This window comes from Phalacrocorax aristotelis, chromosome 6 (assembly GCF_949628215.1).
Source record: "Phalacrocorax aristotelis chromosome 6, bGulAri2.1, whole genome shotgun sequence".
NCBI lineage: Eukaryota > Metazoa > Chordata > Aves > Suliformes > Phalacrocoracidae > Phalacrocorax > Phalacrocorax aristotelis.
Window position 1 is genome coordinate 23,538,514 of NC_134281.1, and position 26,828 is coordinate 23,565,341.

The 26,828-nt window shown below is 44.3% G+C and overlaps 1 protein-coding gene across 14 annotated transcripts in view; it reads left to right on the top strand.

The window, feature by feature from the left end:
* The first annotated feature begins 1,962 nt into the window (after window positions 1-1,962).
* WNK2 (WNK lysine deficient protein kinase 2) overlaps window positions 1,963-26,828 on the top strand; it is a 123,229-nt gene continuing 98,363 nt past the window's right edge. For all 14 annotated transcript variants that reach the window (XM_075096647.1, XM_075096653.1, XM_075096651.1 and 11 more), the window contains exons 1-2: window positions 1,963-2,063; window positions 2,365-3,162. In XM_075096647.1, the coding sequence (XP_074952748.1) occupies window positions 2,452-3,162 (711 nt within the window). In that variant the 5' untranslated portion in view covers window positions 1,963-2,063; window positions 2,365-2,451. The remainder of the gene's footprint in view (window positions 2,064-2,364; window positions 3,163-26,828) is intronic.

Here is a 26,828-nt window from a genome sequence, read left to right on the forward strand (position 1 = left end):
CAGAGGAAACTCAGGCATAAGCAAGCTGATGGGAGGATGGGTCTTCCTTCATTTGCCCAGCACTACGGACTGGTCAGGAGTCACCTGTGTGTCAGCAATGCCTGTGTGTCCTCCTGAGGCTGGTTTGCTATGCTCTCCTCACGTGCAAACGCAGAGATACCTGCCTTCCTCCACAAAGGCCTGGCAGTGAAAAATAAATGGGGGAAGCAAGTATCTTTTTTTTCCCCCCACATTTTTTTTTTATTGTGGGTTTCAGGTTTTGGTATTTAGTTGGCTCTAGAATATTCCCCATTTTCTTCTGTCCACCTATTGAGTGAAATGTGGCCTGCTACTTATAGTCGTCTCATTAGTTTGAATCTTGCCCTTCTTTCTACACAGTGGTTGGAATTTCTCTACCTGGGAAGAGAGTTCTAGGCCAAGTTTATGTAATAACTGGGAGAAGGAGTCAGAACTCTTAACCTTCCCTGCTTTTCTCTTCGTAACTTCATACAGCTTTCTGCTTGTTACTCCTCTGTCTGTGGTGTAAGAAGAGCCTGGCATATGGAACTAGTGGTAGGTAATTCTGTATTTCTATACATCATGCAAACTTGTGTTTTGTGCAAGCCCTAGAAATATCACATACATTTGAACCCTTTGAAAACAAACTACTTAAAGATTGAATGTATCTGTAATGCTGAATTATTAGTCATCAACCATGTCTGACAAATGAAAACACCTGATATTCTATTTAAAATAACCACCTGTTTTCTTATTTTAAAAGCTTTTTTAAAATCATCCTTAATTAAAAATTAATTAATTAAAAGAAAAACTAATTATGGTTGCCTGGCAGTCAACTTCCTTTCCTTCTTGAAAAATCTTGGAGAACAATTAGTTGGTAAACCTTCTAATTTTTTAAAATTCAGTTGAATTTTAATTACTGAAACAGAACCTGCTTGTATGTACCTAGTACTTAAGAAAGCAGTCTTCACTATAGTGGAGGCCAGAGTCCTTTTGTGAATTTACAGAGCAGAAATGTCACAGCTGTTGATGGGCGCAGCCTTTAGCAAAGCAAGTGCCCCGTGTCTCCAACCTGACCTAAGGGGAAGCACAGCTTGGTCTTCAGATCCAAATTTTCCTCAGTCTTGTCTAATGTGAAGCGTCATAATGAACCATGAGGTCAAGATTCATAGAATGATGCACAAACTGCTAGGAATGGAGAAAAAAAATCCCTGAAGAAAAACCCAGATTCATGTTGCAGACTGTGTGTTCAGACCCACAGCACTGAAATGCAGGTGGCTATACTGTGTTATCAAATGCCAGGTGTGAGTTATTCCCTACTCCTGTTTTATGTCCAGAAGGATTCTGAAAAATGGCGAGTAGGAAGAATATTTTGTTTCTTCTATGTAACCTTCCTTTTAATTGCACACAGAAATAACTGCCTGTTCGGTGCGGTCACCTCCTCGCCTTACGCGGATCAAAGAGAGCAGATGGAGCCGCGGGCTGTGGCCAAGACCCGCACCCCCGCAAGAAGATGTTCCTTGGAGGAGCGGCGCGGTGCGGAGGCACCTGCCGCGGGAAGCGGTCGCTCCTCCGGGGTCGCTCCCAACCCTCTCCCGCGCGGCGGAGCGAGGCTCGGGGACCCTCCCATTGTCTCCGGAGGCGGTGGGGGCCGGGGCGGGCCGCCCCCCGCGGCCTCATTGGCGGCTGCCGAAGCGCCGGTGCCTTAAATAGGGCGCTCGGCGGGCACTGCTTCTCATTGACAAAAGCGCGGCGGGGCGGTGGCGGCTATCGCGCATGGGGGCGCGGCGGAGGCTGCCGCGGGCAGGGGCGCACCCCGCGCCCTGAGCCGAGACGCCGGGAGGGGAGCGGAGGGGGGACGCCAGGCCGGCACTGCGGGCAGGGGCGTGCTGCAGCGCGCAGGGGCGGGCCGCGGAGCCCCGCCGTCGGCAGCTGGCTACCCCCGGCACCCTCTCCGCGGCGCGCACACCCAGACAGGCGCACAGACGGCGGTACCCGCCCCTTCTCCCCGTCGCCCTTCTCATCCCCGTCCATGGCGCTGAGGTCGGCAATCCCCCGCTCCTCACGTAAGTCAGCGGCTGCGCCGCGCCTTTGTGCGCGGCCCTGCCCGCCTCCGCCGCAGGTGAGGCGGCCCTGCCGCAGGGCTGCCCGGGTGGGGAGGGAGAGGGGCGGGCAGGGCGGCCGCGGTGGCTGCGGCTCGGCCCGGCTCGGCTCGCCGCAGCCCTCCAGTTTCGAAGCCCCGGTGCGTCTCTGCCCGGGGTAGCGCCTGGCCGGGGCCGGCCCCGTGGCCGGGGGTACCGGCGTGGGGAGCGGTGCCTTCCGGGCCGCCGGTGCCTCAGGGTGCTGCGCTCTACTCGCCCCTCGCAGGTGGCGGTGGGGCGGCTCGGCGCGGGCACGGACCACGGTGACTTCCCCAACCCACGGGCGGCGGCCGGCGCTGACACTTCCGACCTAATGGAAACCGGGGGCGATGCCAGATCGGCACCTCGGCAGGGAGGCAGAGGAGGAGGCGGCGGCCGTGGCGGATTTCCAGCGACTGCCGAGCTCGGCGCTCCCCCGGCTGCGGAGACAAGCATGAATATTGCTGGGCCCGCCGGCGGCGGGAGGAGTGGGGCGGCCCGGGAGGCTGCCGCAGCCCCGGGAGGGCCCGCCCCGCCTCCCCGCGCCCCCTGCTCCAGGGATCCCAAAATGGTCCATCAGCGGTTCCTGCGGAGGAGCGTGGTGGACTCGGACCAGGAGGAACCTGCTTTCGACCTTCCCGAGTCAGAGCATCAGAGGAAAATTATCCTGCTCCCTAAAACCAGGAGGATAATTGCGGAGAGGGCAAAGGCAGGGCAGAGGGCAGCGGAGAAGGTGTGCCTGGAGGAGGCTGAGCCTTCTGGGGGGCTGAAGGCAGCGCCGGCCCCCGGCAGCGCCGTAGGGGCTGAAGAGCAGAAGGAAGCTGGCAAAGATGTGGAGAGGAAAGAGGTGGCGGATGCTTCCAAAGACCAGAGCAAAGCTAAGAAAGAGGAACCTGAGGAGGAGGCTGATATGAAAGCGGTTGCCACCTCACTGGATGGCAGGTTCCTAAAGTTTGATATTGAACTGGGGAGGGGATCCTTCAAAACAGTCTATAAAGGTCTGGACACGGAGACGTGGGTGGAAGTTGCGTGGTGTGAACTGCAGGTAAGCCCAGCTGATCTTCCTGTGCTGGTTTTCTGTTGGGTGGTTTGTTTTTTTTTTTTCTGCTGGTGTCATGTAGAGAAGCTCAGCTTTGAGCAGCCTTTATAGTCACCATTGCTTAGTATCCAGTGTCTAACTATAGCGCAATATCCTCATTGGCTCTGAATCTACCACCTTATGTACACTCCTCCCAGGCTTAACCCTCTTGGTCCTGGGATCCGACTGCCAACACTAGTGATGTTAGCATAGGACCTGTCGTGTTGCATAAAAGGGTCGCGAGTCACGCTCTCCAAATGCGCAAAGCATGCTGGAAAGAGCTGAACGGAGCTCCTTTCTTCCCCCCACTGCTTCAGAAAGCAGCAGCTTGATTTAGCAGGAGCAGACCAGCAGGTCTCTATTAAAAAGACACTAAACATAAGTGAAGTTGGAGAGCATTTGCAGGAGTAAACTTTCCTTTTTCTACAAATATAAATGCACTATCCTTTTCATAAAGGTTGAAGATCTGCTGCCCCCTTACTTGCCCTTTGCTCTGAAATTGTGGCTGTCACCAGCTTCTTGTGAATCAAACCTCTGAAAGCACCTGAGTGCTTCAGTTAAGTCAAAGACCTGTCTATCCAAATACCTTTTAAAAGGAAGATTTTTAAATAAAATCCACATCTCTAGAGTGAAGTCATCCAGTAATATCTGAAGAGAGTGAAGGTTTAGATACCATCTTTTGCTGGCTTGGGACATAGCTGTTACACTTTTCCTAGTGATTTTTATATTCTTCTGTAAAAATCACTGTAATATATGCTTAATAATAATGTGATGTAATAAGCCTGAGCTCCTCATTGTTTGTTTATTTTCTAATGTTGGCCCAATCTGTTTGTAAATCACTGCTGGCTTTCTGGGGTAGGCGGGGATGGATGTATAGTCTTTATTCCCTAATGATTTCATTACACAATATAATCATAATTCACTGCAGCACTACTTCCTTAAGAAGTATGGGGAGCACTTCTCAGTCTTCATAACCCTGTGTTCCTAGGGCTTTTATTAGACAGAAATGCAAAATATAGAGCTACAGCATCTGGGCAAGGGAAGGTTCTGAGCAGAGGACCTGAAAGGGGTGGTGGGAAGGGGTTTAACCCCTCCTCATTCCCCAGGCTGGAAGGGGTCCTGGAGGGCTCCTGGGGAAAGGGGGAGAGGCTGTGGGATTGCCGGGGCGTTTGGGGGGTTTATGGGGAGCTGAGTGAGGCTGGCACTGCTGGGAGGACAGACTTGCTGGCAGGCCTGGTCTTTGTCTTTGTCTTGAAACTGAATCCCGAGTGTGTAAGGCTTTTAGTTCAGTAGCCTGAAATTAATTTAGGATGATAATTGGGATGCTGTTGGAGGGAAGGTTTGTCCATAGGAAGAGCTTGGTAGTGTTCATCTGTGGGTCTGATCAATGCAGACTAGCTCTGTCACTGCAGAGCGATCATGCAGATGAGGAATTCATCTGGTTGCCAAATTTTTCAGCATGCTATAGCAAGGGAATTGAAATAAATGTATTTTCAACATATTTTCTGTAACAGAATAGGTTTAACTACAAAAGGCTGCTAAACATATTGGAGGACACGCTGTACTGAAATTCCAGTGTTTGAGTCATTTACACTTAAAGGAATTGGGAAGGGAAAATGGCGGTATGAAGCTTACCTAGTGGGTCGTTTGCTTATTTCTAGTTATGCTGGTTTATGAAGCCTTGAACAGACTGCATGTGAAGAAATAATCTGTAATAATTCCCTAATTCTCACTAGTTTCCATTATATGTGCTTCATCTTAAATCAGTTCTTCCTACTAGATATTTTCAGTTTAATACAGAATTTGTTTTAGGCCTCTAACTGTAGAACAAAAACTCTATTAAATATTCAGCTGCTTTAGCGGAATTGGTGTGAATCCACAGAAGTAGGTGAGGGCTGCTTGTTGTCCTTAAACACTGCTGTCTGTTTGCCATGCAGATTTGGAGATTATGCCAGAGGCAAGGTAATGTGAGATGGTATGTGAATTTTGAAAACCAGTACTTTGGTCTGGATTGAGAAAGTAACTGAATGACAAAAGTCTTTCACCATGGGATTGAAGCCTGTGCTTGTAGGATGAGTTTGCCTGAAGGAAGCAATAAGGAGGAGATGTGAATAGCTGTGTGTTGTCTTGGGCTTTTTGACTTGTAGAGTACTCTCTTAATTCAGCTAGGGACTTTTGCTGGGAAAAGATTCAGAGGTTGCTGTCAAGTAATCACTTTATTCACAGCATTTTGAAAATTTTTATGTAAGCTGTGCCAGTTAGATATGCACCTGTTTGTCTCTAGAAATTTTAAGTTCAGATTTAGGTAGCAGAAGACTGAGTGGAAGTTGTCATCGCCATGCTGCTGAAGACAAAATTACTTCCTCTGCAGTCTTACACCATCAAAACACATCCCAGAGCCTTTGTGGAAAAATTACAACAAATTGTACTTTGTCTTTCTCCTGGAGATGCACTTGTGCTTGCTACTTTTAGACCTGGAGAGTTAAAAACTAACAGTATTGAGGCTCCATGCAGGCATTAATCCTCTGTCTTTGCTCAGCATTTTTTTTCAGCCCAGTTGTACTGTTGCCTGTGTAGCTGTCTTTTGTCCGTCTGTACAAAGACCTTGCAAGCCGTTCTTGTTCAGTGGTTTTATTTCATTGAAAAGATGGCTTTAGGGTTCAGAACAAAAATCATGGCTTGAATTAGGGTGGGATCCAAATGCTAACCATACTAGATCTGGGGTTTAGACCTGTCTAAAGACATACAAGCTGTAGTCAAATTCTAGCTAGAAAATAAGTTTATTGTTCCTTCCTGAAACTGAAGTATTGCAGCAGGATTAGTGTGGCCTTGCTGTTTCGAATGGTTCTCCTTCTAAGGTTTTCAACAGCTATAATTAAAATTAATTGGTGGCATCCAATTGCTGTGTGGTGAGGCTTCAGCACAACAGTGTGTGTTGCACTCCTTAAGTAAAATGTTAGGTCATGAATAAGGAATATAGGCTTTTACTAATCTACTGATGGCAAGCCAAATGTTCTTTTTAGTTAGATGAATGGTTTCAAAATTCCCATCCTATTTCCCTTTGCAAACCTGTAGGGAAACTGCAGAAGAGTCAAACCTGGTACTATCTCAAATGTAAAAACCTCACTGTACTTTATGGTTCTTGCTTGGACTGTGAACGCTGACCACCTGTGTGATTGCATTTAATTTTATTTTTCTTTGAAAACATAGAAAGGATTAACTGTCTCATGCTGCTGTTGCTGTATCTGTGATGGGGAGGTGAGAAATGTCTGTTGGTGATCACTGCAGGGAAGCTAGGCTTTTTCCACCAGTTGCCCAAGACTTGTTCTCTACTTTGCATACTAGTACTTAGATGGGTGCTGGTTTCTTCAGGACACTTGTCCTCCAGGTGCTCCATGTGAGAATGTGTGGGAGTCCTTGATGCTCCCTGGGACGGAGGTCAGTTCAGGTATTGGACGTTAGTGGTGTCTGGGGAGCTATGTAAGGGTGAAGGATGGCCAGAAGTCAATCCTCCTTTCCTGCCTATATAGTTGAAATCAGAAATCAAGGATATTGGAATAGCTCTGATGGCATTTTCCAAATGGCCAGCAAACCAAGGGGTCTGTAATGGAAAAACATCCACAAATAACCATGCTGCTCCAAGGTGGCAATTTCTTGCCCCCCACACCTGCAGCTCTTCTGCCAAGCTGCTGATAGTATGGTTTTGTGGGGAAAAACTTAACTTTACAAGACAAGTGTCTTTTTTATGGTTTTGAGAACTTTTTCCTTATTATGGCATTGCCAGTCTTTTCAGACTGCCTGAACCAGAGAAAAACCATAAAAGTATGTTCTGTGTCTTAAGTCACTCAGGATATTCAGGAGTTTCAAATTTCTGGAGGGCACAGATCTTAATGGAAAATCAAGTTCTAAATGTGGATGCATTTCTGAACATTTCTTTCATTTGACTCATGCAGTATTAGTATGGGAACAAATGTATCTTCTTGATTTCAGTTTTTATTCCTTAAATGAGAAGCTCATCCAGATTGGCTGATAGCCAGCTAATTTTAACAGGGTGTGAATATTCTAGAAGTAAAAGATGAGCTTAGACTTTGTTTTAATGCAAGGTAAATAAAAAGGACATTTAAAAATCAGTAATGCTAGACCTATGTGAACTTGCTAATTTCTGTTTCTAAGGCTGATAATCTTTCCTTGAAGCCAAATTTCTAGTTTGTGGAGGAAGGGAGGAGAAGCATGCAGTTCATCTAAGAGTGTTACATTATATATGAGAAGGCTGTGATGCCTATGTAGCTATTTTCTTAAATGTTTAAGCAGTGTTTTTCATCTTATGTCCACTTAGAAGATCTGTGATAGTTGTTTGAAGTGATATTACTGGTCCATGGCTCAGATGTTTTTGTGTGAGCAGATATGTTTGTGTGGTTAAAAGCAGGAGCCTGTAAAATGGACAGCGTTAAAGCAAGTTCACTTTGCTCTATAGCTGGCAAGTACCTTCCAGGAAAATTAAATTATGTAGGAGCAGTAGGAGGACATCCTATGTCCCTGTATCAAGAATCCAGGGGATTTCTTTCTGAACTAGGTAACCTCTTCACGATTTTTACCAGTGTGGTAGTTCGGCTTTTGTAGCATGCTTTTTGGCTGACAGCATTCATCTGATGTTGCAATAGTAGCTGGTTACTATCTATGCTGTTAATTTATTGGCCAGGTAAACTTTGTAGTGTAAATGAACGGAATAATTTAGAAAATCTGTTTGGGAGAAGGAAGGAGGGAGACTGTATCTGAAAGCTTGAATCTGGTATTGCTGTGTGATCATATTAAATTAACTCTGAGACTAATTTTGTCTGTTTCAAGTTAATTCTTGAGATAGTGACTTCTGTTTAAGTTTAAACAATTGGTTTAGCTCTGCTTTACAGTGTCAATATGAAAACATGTGCCTGTATCACTGGTATTTGTTAGTATAGCTGTTCTCCTGACATGGGGAAGCAGGATAGGGATATGGTAGTAAACTATTAATAGACTGCTTCTCAAATTTAGTACATGAAATAGAGCTGGGTCAGACTTCAGATTCCACCTTTGAATCGAGTAAGACTGTCTTGCTTTTGAGTACATTTTGCCTAAGGGTTAGCTGTATGTTCTCGTAATCCTGGATAAATGCTGAATGTGTGGGATCCACTTGAAGTAAGAGGAACTGACTTAAAACCAGAACTTGGTGTAAAGGATATTTCTGGGTCCCTTTGGTCATCTCTTGTCCACAGCTGACAGGGAAAAAGTTGATGTAGCAAGCTGTCATCCTAATGTTTGAACTTAAGATGCAGTCTGACTTCTGTATAACATGCATACATTTATGGTCTAATTGCTGCCTTGTTTTGTGGTTGGGGCGTAACAGAGGTCTGAAGAAAGCTCAGTGGCACTAGTAATGATGTGCTAAAAGGGCAGCAGCTGTCGGTTACTAGAGTTATCAGGATTTTTGCATGCCCTGAGAGATCAGATGCTGCAGAGGTTGGGAAGAGCGATTCTTGGGTGGTAGATGGAGGGTGGAGGCCCTGCTGTAAGGATCAGGCATGGAGGGGTTGTTGAGGAAGGAGGTAGTAATAAATCTTCTATGGTTCAGGAGCCCAGCTGGAGTGGTACATCTGGGTTTGCTGAGAAGAGCTTGCTACAACTCTTTGATCAGGGGAAGTTCAGTTTTTAGACTTGCCATGACATTGCAAGCAGCAGAACACTTACCTGTGTGTTCAGTAGGTTCTGTGCTAGGTCTAGCCAGAAATTATGCATCAGCACTTACCTTATATTTATGATACCTGGACAGTCAGTAGGCATAAGAAAAGGGGCAGCCAAACGCATGTCATGTGAGATGTATGGAACTTTGCACTCCTGTTGGAAGAGACATCTTCATTGCTTTGGAATAGGAGGGGTTTATGCAAACAATGTTTGCAGAATATCTGAAATGGTCATGCAGAAGCAGAACTGGTTTTCCTCTTAAGTTTGTAAATGTGGAATTGAAGTTACATCTGGAAAACATGGGTGCTATCTCAGCGTTGAATTCAGTGTGCCTGAAACCTAGCTTGGCAAGGAAGGGAAAAGTTGCTTTTGCTTTTGGTTTTGGTTTTTTTTGTTGTTGTTTCCCCTCCCTCTACTCCCCAAGCCCCTGCGGAGTTGAGAAGTCAGCTAGAAACAGCCTTCACTAGTATCTTGCTCTTCCTATGTAGCTCTGAAATGGAGGAACCGACACATACTTTACTACTGCCCTTCTGCCTGCTCTGAGAAACCTGCCTTTCTGCCAGGAGTGAGTTTTAAGGTTATATTCTCTGTACCATCTTAAACAATTAATGGCTGCAGCCTCTTCTGTGGTGGCATCTGGATCAGTTGTTAAAACTGCAAGATGATACTTCCAAATCTCTGCTGTATATGGTGTGATGACTTCTCTCTGTTGTTAGAGAGGAGTCTTAGCTGTTCTTTACCTCCATTTCACTTCTGTGGAGAAAATAAGAAAAAGGCTTTGATCAGCTGATAAGAGTGAGCTGTTTAAAATGTAAAAAGTGAGCACGCACCCACATCCTCCATATCTCTCTTCTTCCCAAAGAGTACTTGTAGATCTTTCTAAATCCAGTTTCCACATAAAACACAGAGCCTGTTTTTTGTTAGATTGGTCCTTGCTTTGGAATGGACTAATCTTCAAACAATAAGCAGCTTCCCATATCCCTGAATGAAATCTCACTGTCCTCCAAAGAAATCAAGTCCACAGCTCATTTTGGCATGATGTTTATCCAGAGCAGCTTGCTTGTTGGGAATTTTGTCCCTTACAAATTAGCTTGAATGCTGCATAGCTTCTGAGCTGTTCTGGCTTCCTCCTTGCAGGTGATCATTCCCATGTAAGAGACACTGAGAATCTGGTGCAAGGGGAGGGCTGCAAGGCCTGTGTCTCCTGTAATCACCTCTGTTGTGGACACAGGGTATCACTGAACACCCCTAAGTTTTAGGAACCATCTTAGTTGCCAGTCAGTTGTCTGTAGGGGTTGATAAACTTAGACTGAGTTCTAAATCAGCTGGCAAGAAATGTGTACTACAGACTTTCTAGAGTTAGCAGTGACTTGGTTTACACCAAATATGTACATTTAAATGGTGTGTGATGACATCCCTTCTACTCAGTCCCTGAAAGAAAAAATAAGTAAACTCATCTAATTGTACTCATCTTGAATTTTATTTTTGGAAGGTGCTCCATTTCAAGCTTGAAAGGTCTTACCTGGGCTTTCGGTTCAGAATCACCCCAACAATGTTTTTTAAAACTTATTACCCCGGGTAAACAAGTCATAGTCTGTCTAACCCCATTGTGGCTACAATGTTATTCAGAATAAGCAAATTTCTGGAGCTGATGGGATTTCTCTCCTCCTTCAGAATATTCCATATATGTGTGCATGCATTTTAATTCATATCAGGTGTCAATATACACAATCAGATTTTATAAGTGATTCACTAGAAAATTATTTTGCTGTACTGTGTTAATACAGCATAATGGCCATATAATATGGTGGCTGAATGTGCAGTGGGAGTAATAGGTAAAATGAAGTGCCATATTATGGGAATATAAGCGTTGCTTAAACTCTCAAGGAAGGAGTAACTTAAGACCTAATACCATCTGTTCTTTAGTTGTTTGCTACAGAGGGATACAAAACACTTATTCATGAACTCTGAGGAAAGCAGATAGGAGAGTGCAGGCTCAAATAACATTTGTGTCTTTTTCTTATTTGGCTATTTTTGTGAATTCAGTCTGATCTTAATTCCTGACTGCTTAAAGGAAAACTAAACATGCTTTAAGTAGTATTTGAGCCTATTATGAATCTCTGCAGCATTTTGGTAAAGTTAATTTGAATTTTAATGTATTTTTGATTACATAAGGAAACTTGAAACTGCTTTGATTTCCAGCTTTTTCTAACAAAATGGAAACCTGAAAGGAAGTGGGCATTTTTGCTACATACTAGTCCTTCTTTTTTTTTTTCCAATGCTTTTTTGGGGGAAAGCTGTACTGTAGTTGGTTACTAAAGCTAACAACTCACCTTTCTCAAATTCCCAAAGTCCTGCTGTAGTCTAGCTTTCTGGAAAACTACTTAAAAGGCTTTTTGTTGCATCTTAATGCAGAGAATTTGAATGTAAATCTGTATGGATAATGGCTGACCTTTTTTTAGCTATGTTTATACTTTTGGGGAAATATCTTACCTTTTATATTAACTCTTTAGCAAAGTATGGGCCTTAAACTGTGGTTTTGTACAGAGCACAGTAATGTTGTGTTCCATATATTCCTATATTATCAGGACTTGTCCAAATACTGTTGTCAGTGTTTCAGGTGCTTAAAACTGTCTAAAACCTGATAAGACTGAACAGATAGAGGAAAGCTTCTTTAGCCAAATAATCAAAAATTATTTATATTCTATAAAATAAGACTTTATTAAAAAATAAAAAATGACAGTTTTTTCACTTCATACATGGATAACTGAGTAGTTATTTTACAAAAACAGTATAAAACGGCATTGACTCCTTCTGCTTCTGAAATGGCTTCCTTTGGCTTGCTGGCATGTGCTTGAAGGGTTAAAATGATGGTGTTTATTCCAGATTTTTGTACAATAAGCAGCTTTTTAACATTGCTTTTCTTTATGCTGTCTGGATTTTTTCAGTTAGAGCAACATTTTGGGTGACCCATTGTACTTGCTGGAGCTAATACAGCAGTGGTGGTTGACTGAGCAGAATCAATTTTGTCTGTTAAAATAGAACAGTGTAGAAGGGGGGGTGAGAATCACAAAATTTCTGGCGGATGTATCTCATTTCTGCAGGCCCATGCAGCTCTGCTGAAGCATTCGATAAAATCTAGATCTTGTAATCTGAGTCCACGTAGGTTTGTTTTGTTCTAGGCTTTACTGATTAATTAAGCAAAATTGCCATGGTTATGTGCATTTGAATTTGTTCTGTTTCTTTTTCATATCAGTGTTTGTTTTAAAGGTTGTTGCAGACAATAAAGCAATAAAATGGACTTGCTTTTCTCTCAGTTACAATAAGACTTATTGCCTTTGATTACTGATGGAGGATGAGAATATCTTGTCCTTTGGCAAACAGTGCAATCATGACTAATGGGTGACTTTGCATGTGCTTAATTTTGTTTGTGCATATATAAAATTAAAAGCAGAAGTAGAGAAAATATACAACTGCCTGTATTAAGCCACAGGATATAGGGCAAAATGAGTTGGTAAGAACAACGTAGAATGGTTGCTTTTATAGTCCACCTGTGATCCAGGCTCTTTAGGTTATGTTCTCCCTTGTGTGGTATGTTTTGCACATGCTCCTTGGGATGTAACATCAGTCCCTACTGCCCTCCAGGCTTCTTGTTTTATTTTTGCACAAGTTGTAATAACTTGTGTAACATCTTTTGTTGACCTCAATGAATTTAAAGTCATTGTGGCAGTTCAGCCTAACCAAAGCCTGTGAGGTCCAGGAATTTCCAGAACAGGCAGATGAGAGGCAAGTGAGAGAGAACATCATGTGATATTTGGGAGTTCTTTGTATTGTAAGGGCCTTGTTGATTTGAAGCTCTTGTAGCACTGTTCCAGGAAAAATGGGGATTTTTCTGTAACTTCCTTCTAAAAGTGAGAGGAAAGCTTCTGCTGCTTATCTGCTAGTCTTCAGATGTGTGACAGACTCTTGAACTGGACTAAAGTTATCTGAAGTGAGTTTGAGCAACAAATTCTTCTAAGCTGCTGAGAGCTTCTGAGCCCCATCAGTGTCAAGTAGCAGTGATCACTTAGTCTTTAAATAGAAAATTCATTCTGGAATCTTCATGTCAGACCTTAAGGACTGCCTGCTTAAGCTGGTTTCAGACCTGCATCAGGCAGTGGGTGGTAAACTGACATCTGGGGCTGGTTCCTATAAAGATTGAAAGTGCAGCCTGTAACCTGTTGTTAAGCATGCTGCCAGCAGTTTGGGTAGTGAGCTGGATTAGCTCAGAGCAAGGCTACAAAAGAGCAGCATCCTGCTGTTGGATGGAACCTTCCCCATCTGGATGCTCCATCACACCTGTGAATTGCCTGGGAGGGAGATGAGGGAGGGAAGTGAGACCTGTCACTAACCTCTCTGCTGGAGGGAGTGTCTATCTAGCAGGCTCCAATGTTTCCTCTTGGGATTCACTTCTTATCTGAGAATGGAAGAATCTCATGTCTTGGAGGCATGAAGCCACAGGAGGTGTGCTTCTCGCCCTTAGCTGCAAGTGTAGTAGTTTGGAAGCTTTGGTAGAGGCTCCAATGACCACTACAGGTGGGGATCGGAATGTGGAATGAATCTTCCCTGTTCGTTAAGTCCTTTGGTATTGCAGTCATGGGAGGGGACGTGGGCGATACCTCTTCTAGGTATCATGTAAGAGGAAAGTCAGTGCTGTCAACCAGCTCTTTCAGTGTTGTAGGTGTGCTCTGCAAATGTCTCTTGGCCTCACTTATTTGAGGAAGGGATGAACAGTTCATTTCTGGGTCCCAGCTGTGTTTACATACAAGATGGCCTCAGTCTTAACTTGGGTTATACCATACACCATATGGGGTGTATGTGGGAGACCTTAGCTTCTGCAGGCACTTCATCTTAAGAAAAGGCATGGTGCCTTCAGTATGCTGGCAGCTGGAGGACTGGGTGTCAGAGCCACAAGTGCTTTCAGGAGAGTACGTTTGGACTCAGGTCAATTTTATGCCTTATTTTTATAGTCTCATGTTAAACTAAGCCAACTGGATAGATTCCCATGTGATACAAGATACTCCTACAAAGGCACCCTGCAGTTTCTTGTAGGCTATAGACAGCTCTCTGAATCCTTGTATGGGGAAGAGGATTAAGCCTTCTTTTCAAAATATAGAAGAAAAACTTGTAGCAATTATCTGTGGTTAGGAGAGGGAAATGAAGTGAAACCTGTTTTTAACTCTCTGGAATAAATGATAGATATTTTGTGAGATTTTTTTGTGTGGCTTGATTCCTTGAATTCCTGTTCCCTTTCCACCTCCACTCTTGAGCATTCTGCCAAAGCCCATACCCCTTCCACAAAATACACTACATTGACACTTGGGCTGCTAATATGGAAGGGTTGTGGTATGACAGGAGAAAAGCAGCTGTGATCACTGCTTCCAGAGATAATTCTGACATCCCATAGCATGAGAAGTGGTTCATACACATTTTAAGGATTTGTTTACTGAGATGAAGCCAGCATTACAAGTTTTTAACCACTGAAGCTACAAAACTATTAGCAACAGCAGTTCTTCCTATAAGTAACATTGAAGCATTAACTACAAACATTAACGCCAAGAAGAGCATACACACACTTCAATAAATGAAGCTTTCAGGTGGTTCAAGGGAGAGGGAGAACATGCTAGTGCTCACTCATGTGTAGGCTCCAAAGAAAACTCTAATTCACTTTGGGTTTGGGCTGCAAACTCTCATGTATGAAATAAGACACTTGAGATGATGGAGGCTGTGTATTCAAAAAGCAACTCTTGCAAATAAATGGGACTGTGCATGTTTATTGACTTTTGCCACATTAATATCCTTATTTTTATTCGGGTTTTTTTGTGATGTTGCTGAACATTGCTTAATTTATAACAAATGTTGCTGGGGAGCGTGGTCTGTGTTGGAGAGAGTGTGTCTGATGCTGATCTGGTTTTGTTACAGGTTAGGGAAGGGTTACACAGGGTGGTTCATCAATGTGTTCCTGCATTCCTTTGTGCATTTTTAGGGAGGCTTTATTAACAATGGATGCTACTTCATAAAGACTTTCCAGTAGGCTTTTAAAAAATCAGTTTAATGTTGTCTTCCTTCTTGTTCCTTCTCTTCCCTGCTCTCCACCCCCGCCCCCCCCCCCACCCCCCCCCCCCCAAAGTTACAGGCAGGGCCCTGCTGTTTAACACCTTCTGCACTGCCACAGGGTGTATACAAATGCACTTGCTGTTTTTTCATGTCCCTTTCTTTTCTTTAGGGGGCCATCTTTGCGTTCTCATGAAATTATCTTCTTTGATTAGTTTTATAAGATATTCTTTCACCTAACAGCCTTCCATTTGTGCCAGGTGTTTTCTTGGGCAGCTGCTTTGTGCAGCAAGGAGATTGTCAGTCAGTGACAGCTGTGGTAGCTTCTGATCTTTTTGAAAATCCTGGTGAACCTGAAATGAAAATCAGAATTTGCAGAGAAATAAAGGAAGATGAGGTAGCATCTAGTGAGGTGAGATGAAAAGGCATTTTATAACCTCTTGTGCAATAATTGTTAGTTTCTGATTCTTAGCAGTGACTGATACAAGTAGTCTGACTGCCTTGTTGATGCTTACCTACCCTAATTCTGATGTTGCACTTGATTTAAAAATGCCCTTGCTGCATACGTTTTTTTAAAATAAAGTTTTGATAACACTTATATTGTGTATTTTATGTATGCTTTATCTGCAATCCTACTTGTATTAACTCTGATTTTTAGAGCTGAAATTGTAATTTATAAATTCTGTTATGGACAGGAAAAAAACCATTAAAACATTTCTACTAAGCTGATTTTCGTGTGCAGGAAGAGAGAACCCTGTAATTTCTAAATAACTGTGACATTTGTACCTTAAAAGATACATTATAGCATATATTTCAAAATGGGTTTCTGTCAGCAGGGTAACTAATGAAATCATCTTGTGGTTGGAGTCCTTGGTGCTTAAGATGTGATCTCCCTATGAAACTGCTTCTCACAGTTGAGTTATTTCTGAATGTGCTTTTCTGTGGATTTTACAACTACTGGGGGTCGTGCTTTTTCTGCAGTTTTTCCTTCAGTGGGGGCAACTAGAGAATTTCTCTTTCCCTTTTACATAAATTTTCCTGAAAATTGAAAGGTGCTTTGTTTCCCTGAGTCACTACCTGATCTACTCAATGTATTATGGAAAATGACAGAGACGTATACATGCATACACACACAGCATGAGTGCAGTCTTTTCCTGAAGAAACAAAGGCTGAAAAAACACCTTTGAAATTTTTTTTGACAACCACTAGAAATAACTAGAAGGGATGAGTTTTCTTATCTTGCTTTTCTTGAGTTTATTAAGTCTGTGAAAGATGTTGAATTCCCAGTGACTGGGGACGAGTGCTGTAACAAGAGCTGCAGCCTGTGCTGATGGCACGTGACCTGCAAAGATGCTACTCTGCTCCTGTGGAGTGGTTCCACGGAGATGGACGCCAGTAGCTGGACCGGCAATGCTCTTCTGCGTCCCACTGACAGCCTAGCCTGGCAAAACAGCCCACTTGTTCTTTGTAGCACTATAAATTACCATATTTGTATAATAATGGATGTGTGACTATGCAGTCTATATGGAGGATGCAGTGGAATGTTTCAGGTCTGTTTTAAAGTAATTTCCCAGCCTGGGTGAGTTAAGTAAAAACCACTCCGTGTTTATCATTGCTGCATCAATCCTGAAAAACATGTATTCAATTTTTCCATCAACTTAGGACAGTTTTGCATGTATTTTTCTCAGAGGATACATACTTAGGGGTCAGAAGGAACTACAGTCTGTGACAAAGCATAGTGTTTAATTGCGTGGATAGAAAAATGGAAGGACTGGTTTAACTAGATGATCTTAAACATGCTGAAATGTTAATTACTCTTAGAGCAGCTTCTATTCTTAGGCTTGCCCAAAATTACCATGCAAATTTACCTGCTTTAAAAATAATTTCTTGCAAATAGCATTATCAGCAAATAATGCTAACATCAGCAGTGTGATGATAGCAGGTCTTGAGAGTGTTATTTCTCTTGCAAGATAAAGTGGATAAACAATTTTTATTTTTAATTGAAGAGAGATATCAAAAGCAACTAGGTAGCTAGGTAGAGTATACAGCAGTGGCAGTATGTAGGCCTGTACCAGAGCTGTAAACTCCACAAAGGAAAACACAATGCAAAATCAACATATTTGTAAATCTATATTTTTACAACATAGCTAGAGAGTCAGTGGTTCATGTGAATGACTTGCCCTTAACCCTGGATGTGGAGATGAAATACATGCTCAAATGCTTCCCTTGATTTTCAGAGAAAAAATCCAGTAGTTCTACCTTTCTTTAAGAAATTTTTTTAAGGAACATTATACCTGCTATCTGTGTTCATTTTGTAGTGCTAAGCCTTGCTAAATAGCTGATGTTGATAGATCTGGTAACAAATACTGCAAGTGGAGCGGGGAATTCATTAGGTGTAATGGCTGTGTAGTGATTTGATTTAGATTGTTTTGCTCTTACCTGTTGAGTTGCTGGTTACTTTCATATTAATGGCAAGTGTTTACTGTTTGTTTGCTTGGTCTTTGCTTATTGCATACAGGAAAGATGGATATGAGAGTTACTTTAAAAAAACACAGAAATATGCAATATAATAGCGATAAAATGTTTGTACAGGTGAGATATACAAAAATCTAAAATTGTCTGTCCTCCTAAATTTAGCAACTATTAAATAAGATCATCACAATGAGTATTATTCATTGTTAAGAGACCCTTTAAAGTATATGCGTTTTTAAACTTAATTACAGTATGTGGCACTCTTAATTGTAGTAGCGCAGAATATATAATGTACTTCTGGTAGGCAAAGCATGCCTGAATGATTTAAAAAAACAAAAAATCTTTAGGCTGTGAATTCTGAAGTGCTTCCTTTAAAAAGGTAAGGGCATAATGTCCTACACCTGTGTTTCCTGGTTCCTTTCAGAAGCTGCAGATTATGGCTAGTATTTTCCCACAGCAGCCTCCATATTCAAAGTTGGAAATATTAAATCCTATTAAAGGCTGAGCCTGCAAGGTTTTTAGAAAAGTTTGGTTGTGTGTGTTTAATAAGTTGCAAACTCTTATCTCTGTGTGAAACGTCTTAATACTATGGTGCATGGACTTAGTGTTTGTTTCTTTTTGCCTGCTTATGGTCTTAACTTCTGGGGCTGAAAGCTGCCCTGGCAGCCATGACTTTGGATGGGAGGAGGACTTCAGGTCTGTCACAGCAGGACCAAAAGCTGGTCATCTGTAGGGTGGAAATCTGGGAGGTTTGTGAATTGAAGTTGTAGGCCAAACCTCTGCTGATGTATTTATTTCCTATCCTATTTTTGTGTCTCACATTTGAAACCGTTTTTATTCACGGTAATGTTCTGGACAACCTAATGTAGTTAATAGACTTTAAAAAACCTGAACAACTGAAACCAAAGCACCCTATTGGGAATGAAAGGTCATCACGGAGCTTTTAATTTGAAGTCCAACCAGACAGACATGGTATTTAATCCATCTTTCCTTAGAACAGCAGCCAACATATAAAAGCCATAATAAGAAAATTATTAGTTACATCCACTTCTCAGTCTAACTGAACGTCCTCTAAACTAATACGTACAGGCCTGTGGTGGCTTCCTTTATATATGTCATTTTTTTTCCTTTAGATTTCTAGTAAATAATGATGCTGGCCTGGCTTACCCAGGATAACTAACTGTGCTTCATCAGTTTATTTCCAGCTAGTTATTCTTCCAGATGCATATCCCTGTTGTAAAGGGATCCCAATTTACTGTCACAAAAATTTACATTACCTGAATTCTGAAAAGACTTATTCCTATAAATTCTTCAAGTCCTATTTCAAACTATTTAAGCTCTGCTGAGTTATTTGAATTAAGAGATGAGTTTTTTCCTGGATTTAAGTGCATACTGGTTTTGGGGTTGTTGGGTTTTTTGTTTGTTTGTGTTATTTTTTAAGAGACCACGTGCATTCTCTGCCTGTTTCTCACATCCTTTTAAGCTGAAATGTTCCTGAATTTTTTTAAGAGCCTGCAAGTTTAATTAGGTGAGGAAATCCTTTCCTTACGTTACATAATAATTTATTATGTCTCAAATCAAACTTTTATTATAAAGAACACAAGGCACATAATACTTGAATGTACTGTATAATACTCTAGTTAACAAAACTTCCATATGAATTTAAAAATATGAAAAATATTAAATTCTTCTGTGATAAAACAATATTTCTCAGGTCTTGCAGATGAAGAGAGATCGACTTAGAGGGCTTTATTCAGTTGTCTTTTTATCATCATCAGAAATGGAGCTTTGACAGCAGAAGCTGAGAATTTGTCTCCCTGAATGACCTCTGTACTTTCTCTGTTTCTGTGGAGTGTGCAGGGCAGGTTAGTCAGAGAACACGGTGTTGTCTCTGTCAGATGATAGAGATCACCTCTCTCTGTAGGGCAGCAGGCCCTGAGAGAGGGAGTCTGGCAAAGCCTGGAGCAATGCAAGAAAACAACAATTAGTTGGGTTACCTGCTATGAAATCTGCTAGTTTAGCAATGCCTGTGTATTTCAGGGATGGGAAACAAGCTGCAATGGGATCAGCAGGTGGTGGCAATGAGGATCCTGGTAGCCCTGCGGGCATTGCTCTCCTTTGCTGTTCTGCTGGCACAGATAAACAGGTGAATAATTTGAGCTGTTTGGAAACAGGGAAATCTAACAGAGCCTCTGCCAAAATAGCAGGTTAGACTGCTGTTAGGCCTTTTTGTTCCCCTTCCATGGGTTGTTTCTGCAGAGGCTGTTTCTCTTGGTCTGCTTTGAAGGCAGGGTTGTGTGTGGTATTAAGGCAAAACAATGATTCATAAGAGTGAGTTCCTCTCAGAATTGCTGTGAACATACATGGGAAAATGTGGTTAGAGCTGATATTGGAGAGATTTGTCCATATGCAGAGGCATAGTTATATAATGTGGTTATAAAGGACAGCAAGTACTGTTGTCTGCTAGTGAATCGTAGGACAGCTAAAATGTGACTGGTTAGGAAAGGCAGGCTCGAGGTTTAACACCAACACAAAGTGAGGGAATGTGATTATTCCAGACTTTGTTTGATCCCCAAATGTTTGCATAATATTCACTACTCTTTAGGCACAGCAGAAGGAAAATGCAATTCAGGAAAGAGTTAATTAAGGCCTTTAGATGAGTGAGCCATGCAAGTGGCACTGCCTCTCTCTGCATCAGCGCACCAAGAGCTTTCTGCCCTGCTGATTTGCCTGTGGGTGGGTTACCATTATGTGCTATACAGTTAGCCTTGAACCTGATACACACCCAGCTGGTGTCAGGTTGGATTTGGCCACTGTTGGAAACTACGTTGCACTGATCTGTTTGTTTTTGTTTGGTGACTTGGGGGGGTTTTTGGGTGGTTTGGTTTTTTTTGGGGGTGGGTGGGGTGGGTGTTTTTTTCCCCTGGGAGTTAAGGAGGGAATAATGTAATGTCAACACAGTAAAAAATTGAGAAGGCATTCCAGGTGTTTTCCAAGGGAAGATAAACTGTATGAACGGAAAAGAGGAGTGACTCGGACTCAGCAGGGCATGGAGGGAGGAGAGGAACGAGGGGTTGGGATAAATGGGGATGGGTGGTTGTGGAGTGGGAGAAGCCCAGGGGCTGGGAGCTGTGGGCAATGTGCAGTTAGAGTGGGGGATGCTTTCCTATCCCCTCTCTCCTGGGATTGTCTGAATCCCTGTTCTTGCTCCTTCACCTGAGTTGAAGCTGGCTTGATCCTTTGATGTGAGCTGGGACTTGGAGGATTTCATCCATCTGGGTAAAACTTTGCCCCAACTACTCTTTCTCCTTGCCTGTGCATTACAGTTGCAGTGAACCATGGAAAAGCTCTGACCCCTCTTGTCTGCCCCTCTGGTTGTGCTGGATTTGGCTGAGAAGGGGCTAATTCTCCTCACCGTGGGGGGTCGGCTACCTTTCCAGCTTCCCGTGCTCTGCTGCGTGGCAGGGGGGGCTGGGAGGGGCAGGGCCGTGGTGGGGGCGGCTGACCCCGACTGGCCAATGGCATGTTCAGTCCATAACATGTGACACCATGACCAGTATATTAAGGGGGGGCAGTTTTGCAGCTCGGGAGCGGCGCGGCGTCGGGTTGGTGAGCGGCCGTGTCGCGTGTGGTTTGTTTTGGCGGTTCGTTCCCCTCCCCCTTCCCCCCCCCGGGGTTTTGTGCCTCTCGTTATTCTCCTTTACATTGCGTTTCTGTTGTTGTTTCTTTTAATTATTAAACTGTTCTTATCCCAACCTACGAGCGTTACCCTTCTGATTCTCTCCCCCATCTACTGGTGGGGAAGTGAGCGAGCGACTGTGTGGGGCTGAGCTGCCGGCTAAACCACGACAGTCTTTTTGGTGCCCAACGTGGGGCTCAAGGGTTGGAGAGAATAACAGCTGCTGGTCACAACACCATGTTGTCCTTTTTGCAGTTGGTGTTAAAGATCGGTGTTGGTTTGTTTAGTCTGCTGTGATTTAGTAAGGTTTTGCCTATGAGATTTGTTATACAAACACTCGTTTTCAGCTTTATCTCGTATTTGGGGTTTTTGCTGAAACTGTTACTGTACTTTGGATACCACCTTGTTGAGGCAATTAGCAATTATACCTCCTCCTCGGAGAGATTTTATATGGAGGAAATACAGAATAGTACCTTTGCAACTTTGTTCTATGATGTCTCTGCCTTTGTTACAACAACGTTTTTGTACCTTGAACATCCTTGGGTGGTTAAGGTGCACTTATTGTTAGATTTTGGGCATGTTGTTTTGGTTTTGACTAAGCAATTTAAGAATATCACCCAGAAATCTGCCCCAAGGCTTGATAGTTACAAGTGGCAGGGCATGTGGGATAGCATGGGCAAATCCCTAGGGCAGTGGGCACCCCCAGTGTTTTGGAGTTTCACCCCTGAACAAGTGCAGAATCCTGAAAAGCTAGTAGAATATTTGGAGAAAGTATGTTAACACTGGGAACTCCAGAGCCGCAGAGATAACTGCAACATGCTGGGGCCTGGCCCATGCATACCGAGCCCTGCTCAACAGTATTCAGTGCTCCCAAAGGGAAGAGAATGTCTCTGGATTGAAATGCAAAGTGACTGGCACTGTAGTCACTCCAGCCCTGAGGACAGGCACTGCAGCCACTCAAACCCCCACAACAAGTACTGGAGCTGGCTCAGAGAATCAACCCGTACCAGTATCAGTTGCCCCCATACACAAGAAGAAATATTGGAAGCGGACATCAACTCGTTTAGAATGGGTTGATGAAAAAGCAGGGCTGTCATGGGGAGAGGAGGAAGAACTCATAAATGAAATAGAGACCACCCGATCCCTGTCCTTGAGCCAGTTGCGAGATATGCAAAAATATTACAGCCGTCGTTCAGGTGAGCACATTGTCACCTGGCTGCTCCGATGCTGGGACAATGGGGCCAGTAGCCTGGAACTGGAGGGATAAGAAGCCAAACAACTGGGGAAGGAGGTGTTGACAAAGCAATTGGAAAAGGAACACAAGCCCTCAGTCTATGGAAGCGACTCCTGTCCGGAGTGAAGGAAAGGTATCCCTTTAAAGATGTTGTTACATATTGCCCAGGAAAATGGACAACTATGGAGAAAGGCATCCAGTATCTAAGGGAATTAGCTGTGCTTGAGATGATTTATGGTGACCTGGATGATCAACGGTCATCCAAAGATCCAGATGAATCCCGGTGCACACGACCCATGTGGGTGGGCTCTGTACAAACCTCCACATCGACACATAGGAACTCATTGGCAGTAATGTCCTGGAAAGATGAAGAGACACCAACAGTGGTGGAGTTGATTGATAGACTCCGGGATTACGAAGCAAATAGCTCTTCCTCGCTAGTCTCTACTGTGGAGAAACTATCCCGAGAGGTCCAGCAACTCAAAGAAGATATGTTCTGCTCCCCACCTCTACAGAGTAGTGTCTCAGCTGTTAGGAATAAGCGTCCTTTGGCTCAAAGGAGGGGATACACACCACAGGCTACCCTATGGTTCTACCTGCGTGACCATGGAGAGGACATGATGAGGTGGGATGGCAAGCCTAGCTCGACCCTAGAGGCACGAGTGCATGAACTGCAAGGAAGAACAATCGCTCAGGGAGGTTCTTCCAGGAAAGCTGCTGCTCCAATTTCCAGTGAGCAGGTCCGCAGACAAAGGGGTGGAAGCGCTGATTTTATTTCTGAGCTTAATAGAGAGACTCTTGACTCATATTTGCAGGAAATGAGTTGTGAATGCCATGATCAAAGCTAGAGGGGCCCTGCCTCCAGCCAGGTGGAGGAAAGGGATAACTGGGCTTACTGGACTGTGTGGATCCGATGGACTGGCACATCCAACCCACAGGAATATAGAGCTTTAGTGGACATTGGCACACAGGGCACCTTAATGCCATCAAACTATATAGGGGCAGAACCCATCAGAATTGCTGGAGTGACGGGGGATCCCAAGAGCTAACTGTATTGGAGGCCGAAGTGAGCCTAACCGGGAATGAGTGGCAAAAGCACCCCATTGTGACTGGCCCAGAGGCTCCGTGCATCCTTGGCATAGACTACCTCAGGAGAGGGTATTTCAAGGACACAGAAGGGTACAGGTGGGCTTTTGGTGTAGCTGCCTTGGAGACGGCGGAAATTAAACAGCTCTCTACCTTGCCTGGCCTCTCGAAGGACCCTTCTGTTGTGGGGTTGCTGAAGGTCAAAGAATAACAGGTGCTGATCACCACCACAACAGTGCACCGGCAGCAATATCGTACCAACCAAGACTCTCTGATTCCCATCCATAAGCTCATTCACCAACTGAGGAGCCCAGGAGTCATCAGTAAGACGCCCTCACCCTTTAACGGTCCCATATGGCCAGTGTGGAAGTCTAATGGAGAGTGGAGACTAACAGTAGACTACCGTGGCCTGAACGAAGTCACTCCACCATTGAGTGCTGCTGTGCCAGACATGCTAGAACTTCAATGCAAACTGGAGTCCAAGGCAGCCAAGTGGTATGCCGCAACTGATATTGCTAATGCATTCTTCTCAATCCCTCTGGCAGCAGAGTGCAGGCCACAGTTTGCTTTTACTTGGAGGGGGGTCCAGTACACCTGGAATCGACTGCCCCAGGGGTGGAAACACAGTCCTACCATTTGCCATGGACTGATCCATAATGCTTTGGAACAAGGTGGAGCTCCAGAACACCTTCAATACATTGATGACATCATTGTGTGGGGCAATACAGCAAAAGAAGTTTTTGAGAAAGGGAAGGAAATAGTTCAAATCCTCCTGAAAGCTGGTTTTGCCATAAAACAAAGTAAAGTTAAGGGGTCCGCACGAGAAATCCAGTTCTTAGGAATAAAATGGCAAGATGGTCGTCGCCAGATCCCCGTGGATGTGATCAACAAGATAGCAGCCATGTCTCCACCAACCAGAAAAAAGGAAATACAAGCTTTCTTGGGCGTTGTGGGTTTTTGGAGGATGCATATTCCACACTACAGTCTGATTGTAAGCCCTCTCTATCAAGTGACCCGGAAGAAGAATGATTTCAAATGGGGCCCTGAGCAACGACAAGCCTTTGAACAGATTAAACAGGAGATAGTTCATGTAGTAGCCCTTGGGCCAGTCTGGGCAGGACAAGATGTAAAAAATGTGCTCTACACTGCAGCCGGGGAGAATGGCCCTACCTGGAGCCTCTGACAGAAGGCACCAGGGGAGACCTGAGGTCGACCCCTAGGGTTTTGGAGACGGGGATACAGCTGGTCCGAAGCCCGCTATACTCCAACTGAAAAAGAGATACTGGCAGCATATGAAGGCGTTTGAGCTGATTCAGAAGTGGTTGGTACTGAAGCACAGTTGCTCCTGGCACCTGGCACCCTGACTGCCAGTGCTGGGCTGGATATTCAAAGGAAACGCCCCCTCTACACACCATGCAACTGATGCTACGTGGAGTAAATGGGTTGCACTGATCACCCAGCGGGCTCGAGTAGGAAACCCCAGTCGCCCAGGAATCTTGGAAGTGATTATGGACTAGCCAGAAGGCAAAGATTTTGGATTATCACCAGAGGAGGAGGTGACACGTGCTGAAGAAGCCCCACTGTATAACACACTGCCAGAAGATGAAAATCAGTATGCCCTGTTCACTGATGGGTCCTGTTGCCTTGTGGGAAAGCACCGGAGATGGAAGGCTGCTCTATGGAGTCCTACACGACAGTCGCAGAAACTGCTGAAGGAGAAGGTGAATCAAGCCAGTTTGCAGAGGTAAAGGCCATCCAGTTGGCCTTAGACATTGCTGAATGGGAAAAGTGGCCAGTGCTCTATCTCTATACTGACTGCTGGATGGTGGCAAATGCCCTGTGGGGCTGGCTACAGCCAGTGGAAGCAAAGCAACTGGCACCGTAGAGGCAAACCCATCTGGGCTGCCACATCGTGGCAAGATATTGCTGCCCGGGTAGAGAACCTGGTTGTAAAGGTACGGCATGTGGATGCTCACATCCCCAAGAGTCGGGCCACTGAAGAACATCAAAACAACCAGCAGGTGGATCAGGCTGCCAAGATTGAAGTGGCTGAGATGGATCTGGACTGGCAACATAAGGGTGAACTATTCCTAGCTCGATGGGCCCATGACACCTCAGGCCATCAAGGGAGAGATGCAACATACAGGTGGGCTCGTGATCAAGGGGTGGACTTGACCATGGACGCTATTGTGCAGGTTATCCATTAATGTGAAACATGCGCTGCAATCAAGCAAGCGAAGCGGGTAAAGCCTCTGTGGTATGAGGGATGATGGCTGAAGTATAAATATGGGGAGGCCTTGCAAATCGATTATATCACACTGCCACAAACCCGCCAAGGCAAGCGCCATGTTCTCACCATGGTAGAAGCAACCACTGGCTGGCTGGAAACATATCCTGTCCCCCATGCCACTGCCCTGAACACTAACCTGGGTCTCGAAAAACAAGTCCTGTGGCGACATGGCAACCCAGAGAGAATTGAGTCAGACAACGGGACTCATTTCCGAAATAACCTCATAGACACCTGGGCCAAAGGCATGGCATTGAGTGGGTGTATCACATCCCCTATCACGCACCAGCCTCTGGGAAAATTGAACGGTACAATGGACTGTTAAAAACTATAAGAGCAATGGGGGTTGGAACATTTAAACACTGGGATACACATTTAGCAAAAGCCACATGGTTAGTCAACACGAGGAGATCTGCCAATCAAGCTGGCCCTGCCCAGTCAGAAATCCTACATACTGTGGAAGGGGATAGAATCCCTGAGTGCACGCAAAAAGTATGCTGGGCAAAACAGTTTGGGTTCTTCCTGCCTCTGGCAACGGCAAACCCATTTGTGGGATTGCTTTTGCTTGAGGACCTGGGTGCACTTGGTGGGTGATGCGAGAGGATGGAGAAATCTGGTGTGTGCCTCAAGGGGATTTGATTTTGGGCGAAAACAGTCAATGAACTGAATGGCACACTGCGGACTGCTATATAATATTGTGTCTCACCTCTGTGTTGTATCAATGATATCAGTACGAGCCTCCCAACCCATGGAAGATCAACTATGAAACAAGCAGTGCAGTGGTGATGGAACAATGACTGACTTGGTATGCAGCTACCCAACGCCCCACACACCATCTCCCCCACCCTGAAAGACTGATATGACAGATGGAGCCCAGAGTCATGGACTGGGTGAACTCAATTGCCATTTTAATGGACATTTTACAGGGAAGGTCCATGAACTAAGGGAATGATGTCTGTGTATTATGTTAAAGGACGGGAAGGGGAGGGGTGATGGTTGGTAAGGTTCTATTGGATCGTATGGGACCTGGGCATGGTGTAAATGGTATGGAATAAGGGGTGGAGAAT